Source organism: Adiantum capillus-veneris, chromosome 26 (assembly GCF_014529385.1).
Source record: "Adiantum capillus-veneris isolate H3 chromosome 26, ASM1452938v2, whole genome shotgun sequence".
NCBI lineage: Eukaryota > Viridiplantae > Streptophyta > Polypodiopsida > Polypodiales > Pteridaceae > Adiantum > Adiantum capillus-veneris.
Window position 1 is genome coordinate 50,971,353 of NC_140956.1, and position 11,136 is coordinate 50,982,488.

General features: G+C 42.3%; 1 protein-coding gene across 2 annotated transcripts; it reads right to left on the reverse strand.

Moving 5' to 3' along the window:
- LOC147423433 (uncharacterized) lies at positions 1-1,389 on the reverse strand. Of its 2 annotated transcripts, none has more exons than XM_086501988.1 (2): positions 912-1,389; positions 1-418 (listed from the first exon to the last, which is right to left on the reverse strand). In XM_086501988.1, the coding sequence occupies exons 1-2, from the start codon at positions 1,201-1,203 to the stop codon at positions 363-365; spliced, it is 348 nt and encodes a 115-aa protein (XP_086358114.1). In that variant the 5' UTR covers positions 1,204-1,389; the 3' UTR covers positions 1-362. The 2 variants fall into 2 exon arrangements, with proteins under 2 accessions (XP_086358114.1, XP_086358113.1); XM_086501987.1 differs by having other exon boundaries at positions 889-1,386.
- Between the last annotated feature and the right edge of the window lie 9,747 nt (positions 1,390-11,136).

Here is an 11,136-nt window from a genome sequence, read left to right on the forward strand (position 1 = left end):
TCTCTTTCTTACTCTCTCTCTCTCACACACACGATTCATAATATCTTATAAATGAAGTGTACTCTTAACCACAAGTTATTATAAAGACACAAGTATCTCAATAAGAATGTCTTATAAACGAAGTTCACTCTCCCTCTTTCTCTCTCTTATATCCACAATTTAATGTATAAAAGAGATCATCTCTCTCTCTCTCTCTCACACACACACACACACATACACGCGCACACACACACACACATGCACGCACACACACACACACACAATTTATTACAACTAAAAATATGCCTTCTTAAGGTCACTGTAAAGTTTTTACCTTGTTATTTTTTCTAAGATTGGGGTCTACTTGTAATAGAATTAAAGATCTATGCTTCGTAGATCTTTATTTCTTGTATAGGTAGAGAATACATTGTAGTAAGACCTGCAAGTTAAAGAAATAAGGTTAGTCACGATGGTCACCTCATTTTATGTAATTTTTTAAAGAAAACCTTCCGCAAAGTATGCGAGAGGGCTCTTTGTAACTTTCTAAGTATTAAGCAATTCAAACTGAACTGAGCACTTTTTTTAAAAAAAAGGATCTATGCTTTTGTTCAATATAGAAAGAAACGATGTCTCAAACCTTTGATTCTCTCTAATATCAATTCAACATGCTTATGGGAAAAAAAAGACGCATCAAACACACACACCCCACCCACCAGCCCCCAAACCCCCCCCCCCCCCTCCTCCTCCCCTTTTGCCTTTTTTTCTCTCAAAAATTAGCTAGTTATAGAAGTCTTTGAACTTTCCAAACTAGCAATATTTGCCAAAAATGGACATAGTGGTCTATCTTACATTCATTAATATTAATTAGGTAGCAAGATTCTATTTGAGACGAATGAAAAAATAAGGCACCCATTGTATCGCAAGGTTCACACTTGCGCATGGCGATGGAGATCTCTGCACTGGAATTGCCATCAACACCCCATTAGCAGAAGCCGTGTCGTATGGTGATGGAGATCCCTGCACTCGAACCGCCATCAGCGCCCCTGCTGAGCCATAGCTCGTAGATCGAGCAATGCTAGTACTTGGCCCGCTTGCAAGAGACGGAATTGCCCCAACCGCCTCCACGTCCTCGTGTTTGCTCCTATTGCTCACCCCATCTTGTCCTCCACCTGTCCCTCCAACACCGCCATATGGACCCTCACGCATTGTTGCCTTGCAGACCATGGGCAACCTTCTTGTCTTGCGAGTAATCAGAGACGCAAGCGATACAGAGAATGTGTGCGCACAACACCGCTCCCTATTTGCATTGGCAGCAAGAAAGAGACGCGGAGAGATATCTACCTTGCTCTACTGTTGTGCTACGAACCTATGTGTGCATCACCCTGATGTTCGGCTCTATTTCTTTGCCGCTTGCTCTCAACCGGCATTTTTGAAATTGAAAAAGAATCTCTCTCTCTTTCTGTCTACTCCATGTGCCCTCCTTCCCTTGCTTTTCTCAAAAGGCTTCCTTTTCCTCCCGGCTCTTATGTTTTCCTTTAGTTGAAATGGCATCTTTTTATGATTCCTACAAAAAGAAATAAAGAAAAGATTGGGAGGACATACTCACACTAGAACGGTTGGAAAATTAGCTAACTACAAATAGAAAAGACTTTCTTTTTATTAGCTATACAAAATACATCTATAGATACAATGAGGATTACGACATATTATCTCATCTCTTACTTATACCTAATGCACCTTGGAAGCCCCTGCCAGGTGGTATAAGGAGAGGGATTGGAGGGGGGAGGGGAAGCCGAGGCAAAGAAAGAAAGAGAGGGACGCCTTGGCATGGTGATTCTTGCAAGGCCTTGGTTGCATGTCCTAGGTTCATGTAATATGGGATTCGAAGCTCAGAGGAGTGTGTATGGCTCAGACACCTTATAGGCTGATTTGGATAGTATGAGTGTGTCATTCGTAGTTGCAAGGAACCCAGTTTTTCATGCTTGCACAAAGTACATCGAGGTGCATTATCACTATATGTCAATGAAAGACTCTCATCGGGAGAGATCAACTCAGTTTATGTGTCAATATAGGACAACCTCGTAGATCTGTCCACAAAGGCATTTGTTGCAGGTCAGCAACGGTGGATAGCGGCCACCACTACATCAAGTCAAATCCCCGCATTTTTGTATTAATTTTCTGCTCTGAAGCCGAGCTTGTTATATTTTTGCTATTCAAATGTAAAGGATTTATCTTCTAGGGCCATGGGCTTCCAAGTTGTACCGATTCCCAACTCAAGCACACAATTGATTATTGAGCCATGTATCTATGGGAAACCCTCCTCCCACAAGACCTAAGTATAAAGGTCAAAATGAAGGGTTTTGTATGAATGATTTTATGAGTTAAAAAAAACTCTATGTGCCGGCAGCTTATCTATTTGGTGTGTGCATCTTCTTTGATTGCTATCTTGTGTTGCACGAGTCGCATTACAGAACCGAGACCATAGGCGCGTTCAACTCATCGAGCTCTTCGATTCAACACCAACCATTCGCCACGAGATGCTATGTCACGAGCCTCGACCTACGGACTTACAGGTGAGTTTTTGGGAGTTTAGGGTAGATTTCAGCGAAACCAACCATAGAGTAGGGTAGCTCTCCCTTAGACGCAGTTGTAGAGACCATCTGGGACCGTTTTCGACAACTTCCATTTTGCTGTCAGACAGTAAGCGTGTTTTTTGCCAGGGTGCAGAATTCAGGTTTGAGAGTCTAGGTAGCTTGGAGACATGTAGGAAATTGCCTACGGTGAGTTCCATGTCAAACCGAGGTCATTAGCTCAAGGTTTAGCTTAGTTTCGTGACGTAGGAGGTTCTTGGCAGATTTGGGTATTCCCGCACACACAGGACTTAGAGATCTTAGATGAACATTCCATAGGTATTCGACAAGAGGTTGACACCCTCTTGGCGTGCCTCCATGCCCTAATCGGGTCAGCGACGTCCCTAGTTGACATTTTTATGTGTTGAGTAGGTTCTCGCTTGCTACGAGCGACACTCGAAAAACAACTGGCGCCGTTGCCGAAGAAGGGCTACCTAGATTAGAGTGGATACCTTAGTGTGTGGTTATGGCTGTACGGAAAGAATCTTTCATTACTTTGTCAAAGTTGAGGTATCCTTGGCTTTGTTAGTCTAGGACAGGTGAGTTTCTTGCCGCTGTCATTGTTAGTTTAGAGTATCATTGTAGTTTAGTGTAAAAGTTGTGTTTTCAGCATTCAGTGGCTTAAGAGTGTTTGACTTAGTGTGTGCCAAAAGTGCATGTTAGGTCAAGCACAAAAACATCCAAAAAAACACCTAAAAACTGCTTTTTCTTAGGATTTAGATACCATTGAGTGTTTTCTTTGTTGTTTTAGGGTTCGAATAAGTAGGACACATGTGTGGAGTGTTCTGGATGTGAAAGGTTTAGTTTACTTTGGATTTGCCCAAGGTTCGTGTGTTTGGTGCTGTAAAGTGACTGAAGTGACCTAGAAAAACCATCTTGGTGTACAGAGTTGGTATTAGTGTCCAAAAGCACTTAAAATCACCTTTAGTAACCACAGCAAGTGTCATGCACCAAAAAAGCTGCAATATGCAATTCCAGACAGTAAGCGCGCTTACTGTCTCCAGGCCCAGATTTGGCCAACTGACCTAGCAAAAGCATGTACACATGTTGTAGGCTCAGTAACAAGCAAGTTTGTGTAGTTATAATCCAATTTTGATGTGTTTGGTCTTGTCAAGTGCTTGGTATACACAACAAAATCTTCAAAAGTGACTGTAACTCAAGCTAGCAAGCCCACAACCCAAGTGAAGACTCCAAAAGGTGAGTATAAGCCCAGGTAAGAGGTTCCTATTGCTAGGAGTGTCAAAATACATCCTGTGAGCACAAAAAGTGCAATACTGTCCTCCAGACAGTAAGCGCACTTACTGTCTCCAGAGAGATACTGGGACCCTACTTGAGCTAACACCTAAGTGATGTTGTTTTATATGCTTGATTGAGTCTTTTTGCCAAGTTATGACTAATTTGGTGAGAGTAAGGTGCATTTTACAAGCCAGAAACTGCATTCCAAAGACAAAAATCAAGATTCCATACAAAAATCACCTACAGGAGGGCTAAAACTTGCTAGGACAACCCTAAACATTGCATTAAACATAAGGGAGTGGAAAAAATCAAGCAAACTGCATCATTTTGTGAAACTTGCATTTCCAAAGCTTGTAGTACTTGAAAGCAAACACTTGTGCAAAAGATTGTGCTATTTGAGCAAGAAGAAAGGGCTCAAGACACCAAAAATTTAATTTCAGTCAATAGTCCATAGAAAAAGGAGTCAAAAAGGGCCACAGGGTTGTTTAAGTGAGCTAACATTCACCATTTGCATTCAAAAGACATTAAGCAATCATTAGGTGTGGTCACCTGAAGCGAAAAGTGCAATACTGTCCTCTGTCTCCATTGCCCAAATTGTGATATTTGGCTTGTCGCCCTAATCTATACATTGAATGCATGTATATATATAGTTTCTATATTGAGAAATACTTCAAATAGATAGTAAAAGTGTGTAAACTGCTTGCAGGGTGTACCAAGAGCCTAGGAGAGCACAGCCAGCTGGAAGTAAGGTAACTTTCCAAGTTAGTGCATCCAAGGTTAAGCACTTTTCATGTTTTTGAGGTCAGGAGTTGTAGTACCCTCAGGACATAGACCACTTAGGGACCAAGTGAGTCAAGTTTCTACGGAAGAGTGTGTCAATCAGACCACCCAAGTATCCTTAGGCCCAATCCCAGAGGATTACATCTCTGACACATCATCAGAAGATCTATACTATCAGACCATGGCAGGGGGACAACCATCAATGAACTTCAAAGAGGGAGTTAACTTTATGGGAGAATCCTCCAAAGACCATGAGAGACCTCCAAAAATCTTGTTGTATGCCTATAACAATGGACAAGATGCCAGAATCTTCAAGGATTCTATGAACCATAGCTGTGTTCAGATTGGAGATAATCCAGTCGAATTACAGTATAGGGTCTTGGCCACTTATGATGGCAAAGGACGCTATATGGATGAACATGGTGCTTACTACATGATAGTCAAAATCCTTGATGTCGCGGACAAATGGGGACAAAATGCGTCCAAGACGAAAGTTGATGATGAGGTCGAGGAGAAACCGCCTCTAGAGGAAAACAACAATAGAACCATGTTCAGATCTTTCACCACTAGAAGGCGTATGTCCGACAATCCTCGATTTGGGAATTTACAAAGCCTTTCCTGAAGAAACTGATGCGTACTATGTCAATGAGGATGTAAATGAGAAAGAGGCTACTCCGGATAAGACTTTGTATGTCTACCTCTTGAATGAAAGAAAATTCTTAATCGTAGACAATTTTGGTCAGGAGTACACGCCGACCTCTGCTGCAAGATGAGTAGGTATACATACTTAGGGTTACCCATTGTGTACGCTGAAGTAGCAAAGCCCGCAGCAAGTGCACCGCCTACAATCCCAGTAAGAAACTTAATGGACGATGACATCCTAAGACCAATCCAAGTAGAGAGGCAACCTATACAGAATCCTAGTCAGACTAGTTTCTTTGAACCTATTCAAAAACCAGAATTCCACATGCAACAAGTGCCAAACATGAGTGGATATTCGTTCCAAGCGGGAACAAGAAATCCACCACGCGATGAAGCACTCTTCGGAGGAATTCATCGACAAAAGGAGACAAACAAAAACTCAGGTAGAGCTACTCAAACGACGCAAAATTTAGCTAGGCCACAGCAGAGAACCACTATTGCACATACAGGGGACACTATACAAGTACTTGGGACACCAACTCTAGGATTCAGACCCCTAAGGCTGCATCAAGTCGCCAAATGCGTGCCGTCTAAATATACAGGATCTGGGGATCCATATGCCCATGCTTCTGCCTTTAGGAGAGAGCTAGAAATCATCATAAATACAAGGTTGTATCTGCTGAGCTTGCAAAAGCTCAAGAGCAATTGCAACAACATCTTTCTGGAGTAGCATCTGATTCTGGGGAAGCAGAACCAAACAAGATAGACAACACGAACAGCCAGGAAGAGAAATATAAGGAGAGCAGTAGCCTAAGTTCAGGTGGATCAGTCCTGGTTGAGAAGGTGTGTGAACCCTTAGATGCTATAATAAAAGCCTATGAAGCCAGGATAGAAACGTATCAAACTCAGGCAAATCAATGGCTAACTTATCCAAATGCGGAGCTAGAGAAACAGAGGTTTGAAATGTGCAAACAATTGATCCAAACAGCTCAGGCATTATTAGAAAAGCCTCCTGCGATGCCAATTGAGGAAAGGATAAGTCAACAACCTCCATTTGACCTAAAATGTGATATACCTAAGGAGGTGAATGTTCCAGAAGCTAGCTTCAAGGAACCAGAAGAGAAATCTGATCCACAAGTAAAGATTGAAGAATCGCGGGCTGAAGAAGAGAGCAAAAGACAAGAGTTGGACCATAGAGTGGTGGAAAATAGCGCAGACAAATCCATCTATAACGAACCACTCATGGCACCTGAAGCCAGAGATGATTGGCCTCATAAATTGTGGGAGCTAATCAGAAACGCCAAAGATGGAAGCATGACACTCAAGTCAGCTCCTCTAGAGGAAGTTGATGTAGAACGCCAGATGCCCGATCTAGATGCTGGGTCGATGTATGGAGACATAGGGTCAGAAAAATCGGCAGAGAGCATAGATGAAAATCTTAAGGAACTCCCTGCTTATCAAGGCGAATATGAAGCCAAGTCTGACATTATGATCCTTCCGTCTCAAAGAAAGTCGTTCAAGCCAACCTTAGACTCTAACGCACTTCATGAGTTACTGTCCACGCAAGTGAGATGCACTTTAACGTTGGCAAAGCTCCCGGCAAGGCTACTCAAGATACGACCACATATGTGGAAAGAAGTGAGCACATGCTTAGAGAAATTGGGTCTAAAGGATTCGCAAGAGACGCTTGAAGTAGAGTTGGGTGACGATCAAAAGACAAAAGCTAGTGTCAAACCTGTACCAGTAAACAAAGTTGGAGATTACTGTGAAGGTGAGGAAGGCAACACAATGCTACCACTGGAGTTCAATGATGTCAAAACCATGGCAATTTTGGATAGTGGAGCAGGTGTAGCCATAGTCACAAAAGATCTTTGGGAGAAATGGGGAAAACCAGCACTCCGAAAGACCAGAATGAAGCTACAATTAGCCGATGGTTATGTCGAAAGGCCCTTGGGAATATGGGAAAAATCATCGTAACGTCATGTGGTATAGAATATGAGCATACGTTCATAGTAGTTGATTTCGGTGACAGGAATAACTATGAAGTTATTCTTGGAAGACCCTTCATGCCCTAGCTCATGATGATACAAGACTAGGGCTACAACTACATGTATCTTCGCCACATGGACAACATCACAAGGATAAACCTCGAAGATTAATCTTATCGTGATGTGAAGCGAACACCTATGGAGGATTTTGACTCAGCCACAACAGCTAATTCCGAAATTCAAGCATTTCTGGTCAAAAAACCTCAACTATGGATGTGCAGAGCTTCAGACAATGGAAGCTTGGATAGAAATGAGTGCAAACTGGAAAGAAGTGTAGTGGATGATGCATATATTGTAGAGCCATTTCCAGAAGAAGCCTTCGAGCCTTTGTAATGGATGCAGATCTTAGCTACGCTTGATGTAAGCACTAACGAGACCACTCCCACAAAGTTTTGTGACAGTGAAGGTTTGGACTTAGTCCCCCTACGCATGCTAAAAGCACTTCACACGATAGACAAAGGCAATGAGGAGACTACAATGGTCAATGAAGTCGATGAGATAGAGAAGCAAGTCCAATGCCTGATGAGACTTAACTTCTTGCTCTTCAGCTCAAGAGACTTAACTTCTTGCTCTTCAGCTCAAGAGACGATAGACGACACTGAGTCATAAAACGAAGGGATCCAACGAGAGTGCCTCTTCATAGAAGATGCAGATGACGAACACTCGAGTGGGAAGCATAGTGAGTCTGAGGATGAAATGAGGATTCCTTTGACGATACCCAGACCACCCCACTATAAATTGCAGCGCTACAAGAGGAAGATCCAGAGAAGATACAAGAAAACCAACCCGATGTCGGAGCTAGAAAGCTAATTACAGTTCTTAATGCTAGTCAAGGCTGAAGCTTGCATTAAAGATGGGGTAACGGGGATGTATTTCAGAGAAACAAAACGAAGAATGAAGAATTAGCCACCTAAAAAAGAACCTGAGGCTAAAAGCAATATTTCCGCTAAAAAAGCGCGACGTGAACGACGACGAGAGAATTTAGCCAAGGAAAGCTTGCAAACCAACGAAGAATGGACCACAAAGCTATCAAATAGCAGAGAAGGAAGCTGTTTAGTGTAGGATGGAATCAGTGTTCCTTCCCACTACAAGCGATATACTATTCAGGATAGGCGTATATGTTTGGAACAGCCTGTTCGAGAGAAGAAACAAGTCAGGACATCGTATGATGGTCCTTAAGAAGCGAAGAGAATTGATTTGGCAAACCCTGGAGAAGAGCCTAAACCTGCCTACATTGCCATGGATCTTATTCCAGAGGAAGAGTTAACATTAATCGATGCCCTTAAGGAGTATAGGGATGTTTTTGCTTGGTCTTACAAGGACTTGAAGGGTGTGGATCTTGTTATCTGTCAACACACCATTCCCTTAAAAGCCGATGCAAAACCTAGCAGACAACGCCCATATACGCACAACGAAACCTTCGCCAAAAAGATAAAGGAAGAGATAGACAAACTTATGGAAGCAGAATTCATCTATGAGATTGAACATACGGAATGGGTGTCACCTATTGTGGTTGTCCCCAAAAAGAATGGCAAGTCACGAGTATGTGTCAATCTTAAGAAAGTGAACGTTGCTACAATCAGGGATAACTATCCTCTTCCCATAATCGAACACATGCTAGAGAGAGTAGCAGGCAAAAGAGCATATAGCTTTCTGGATGGATTCTCTGGTTACAATCAACTGGGGATCAAGCCAGAAGATCAACACAAAACCTCTTTTGCTACAAAATGGGGCATATATGCGTATAAAGTGATGCCATTTGGGCTCACCAATGCACCAGCAACCTTCCAGAGACTGATGAGTCACACATTCAAGGAGTATCTTTGAAATTTATTGGAAATCTATATGGATGACCTATGTGTTCATTCCCTTGCGAGAGATGAACATGTAGTTCACCTTAAGAAAGTCTTTGAGAAGGGTAGAACATATAGAATCTGCCTGAATCCTGAAAAATGCGTCTTCATGGTCAGACAAGGGAAGATATTAGGGCACATAGTGTCAGCAAATGGGATATCCACAGATCTTGAAAAGATTAAAGTCATAGTGGAATTACCCAGACCTACAAATGCCAAAGGCGTGCAAGCTTTTATGGGCCATTGTGGATACTATTGCAGATTTATCTACATGTATGTTGTGATTGCACGACCTTTGTATGCCCTTATCAGTGAATTCAAATGGACTGAAGAATGTGAGGAATCCTTTAGAAAGCTGAAGGAAGCGCTGATCACAGCTCCTATCGTCAAGGCTCCAGATTGGACTAAAGAATTCCATGTTCACATAGATGCTTCAGCTATATCGATTGGGTGTATCTTAGCTCAACCTGGTGACGGTAATATGGATTTCCCAATATCTTACGCAAGTAGACAGTTGAATAGTGCTGAGAAGAATTATACCACCACTGAAAGAGAAGGTTTGGGAATGATATACGCTGTAAAGAAGTTCAGACACTATCTTCTAGCCAATCGTTTCACCTTCTTTGTAGATCATCAAGCACTACTCTACTTGGTGAACAAACCATGCAATACGGGAAGAATCGTCAGATGGTTCATCATATTGCTAGAGTTTGACTTCACTGTAGTAGTTAAAAAAGGTACAACCCACCAATGAGTTGATCATCTGTCTCGAATCTTAAGCGGAGAGCACCAATGGGATAGATGATGATCTGCCTGATGCTTACCTTTTCAATATAGAAATGATTCCTCGATGGAGTCACAAAATCGTCCAAATCTTGTCTATCGGACAAGTTTCAGTAGGGCCTGAACGGCTGATGTCACCAGATGTGGTCTTTGAAAGCAAGAACTTCAAGCTGATTAGTGGAAGATTGTATTGTCAAAATGCTGATGGTATATTCCAATTATGCATTGAGCCAAATGAGATTCCACTATATCTGGCTGAATCTCACACAGAGGTCATTGGAATACATCACGGATTCCACCAGACTTCCAGGAAGTTGGAGCGTATTGGCCGCAGATGAAGAAGGATGTGCACAAGTACATTCAAGAATGTGCACGATGCAGAGCAAAACCACCGGTGGATCATGCCACCTTATACCAAGTGACCATAGCACCTAAATGGAGTCAGTATATAGTTGATTATCTTAAGGGGACTCCATTTCTCGAGAAAATGAGCAAGACAAGGGAACGAGCGATAATAAAGGAAGCAGAAATGTATCAACTGATTGGCAATCAATTGTATAAACGAAACAAAGACAATCAGTTAAGGCTATGTGCATCGGAAAGAGAATACCTGCCAATCTTACAGGAAGCACATGCAGGGCAGGCTGGTGGCCATTTCTCAGCAGAACGCACTGCGCAATTGATTATGTTTGCAGGGATATGGTGGCAGACACTCCTTCAAGAGGCGGAGATGTATGTCAAGCGATGTGACGACTGCCAACGTGCAAAAGTTCCTATGCGAAAGGACCATATACCTCTTAGACCTATGCTAGAAACTAGAGCATTTGCCAAATGGGGAATTGATTTCGTGGGTTCGATCACACCGGCCTATAGGAGTCACGCTGAATACATCATTGTGGCTACAGATTAGTTAACGAAATGGGTCGAAGCAAAAGCCACAACTAAAAATGATCCACACACCACCGCTCAGTTTCTATATGAATAAATTTTCACCAGATATGGGCTACCCATAGAAATAGTCAGTGATCAAGGAACCCACTTTGTCAATGAAGTGATTGAATACTTGCTTGACGAGTTCCTTGTCATACATAAAAATTCAGCTCCATATCACCCGCAAGCCAATGGCTTAGCGGAGAGCACAAACAAAGTCTTATGCACAGTGCTCACAAAAATAGTGAATAACAA

Coding starts and splice junctions, on each gene's coding strand:
- LOC147423433 (XM_086501987.1), bottom strand. CDS start 1,203: ATGGTCTGCAAGGCAACAATGCGTGAGGGTCCATATGGCGGTGTTGGA. Junction 419..888: donor TGAACCTTGCGATACAATGG/GTGCCTTATTTT, acceptor TTTAACTTGCAG/GTCTTACTACAATGTATTCT.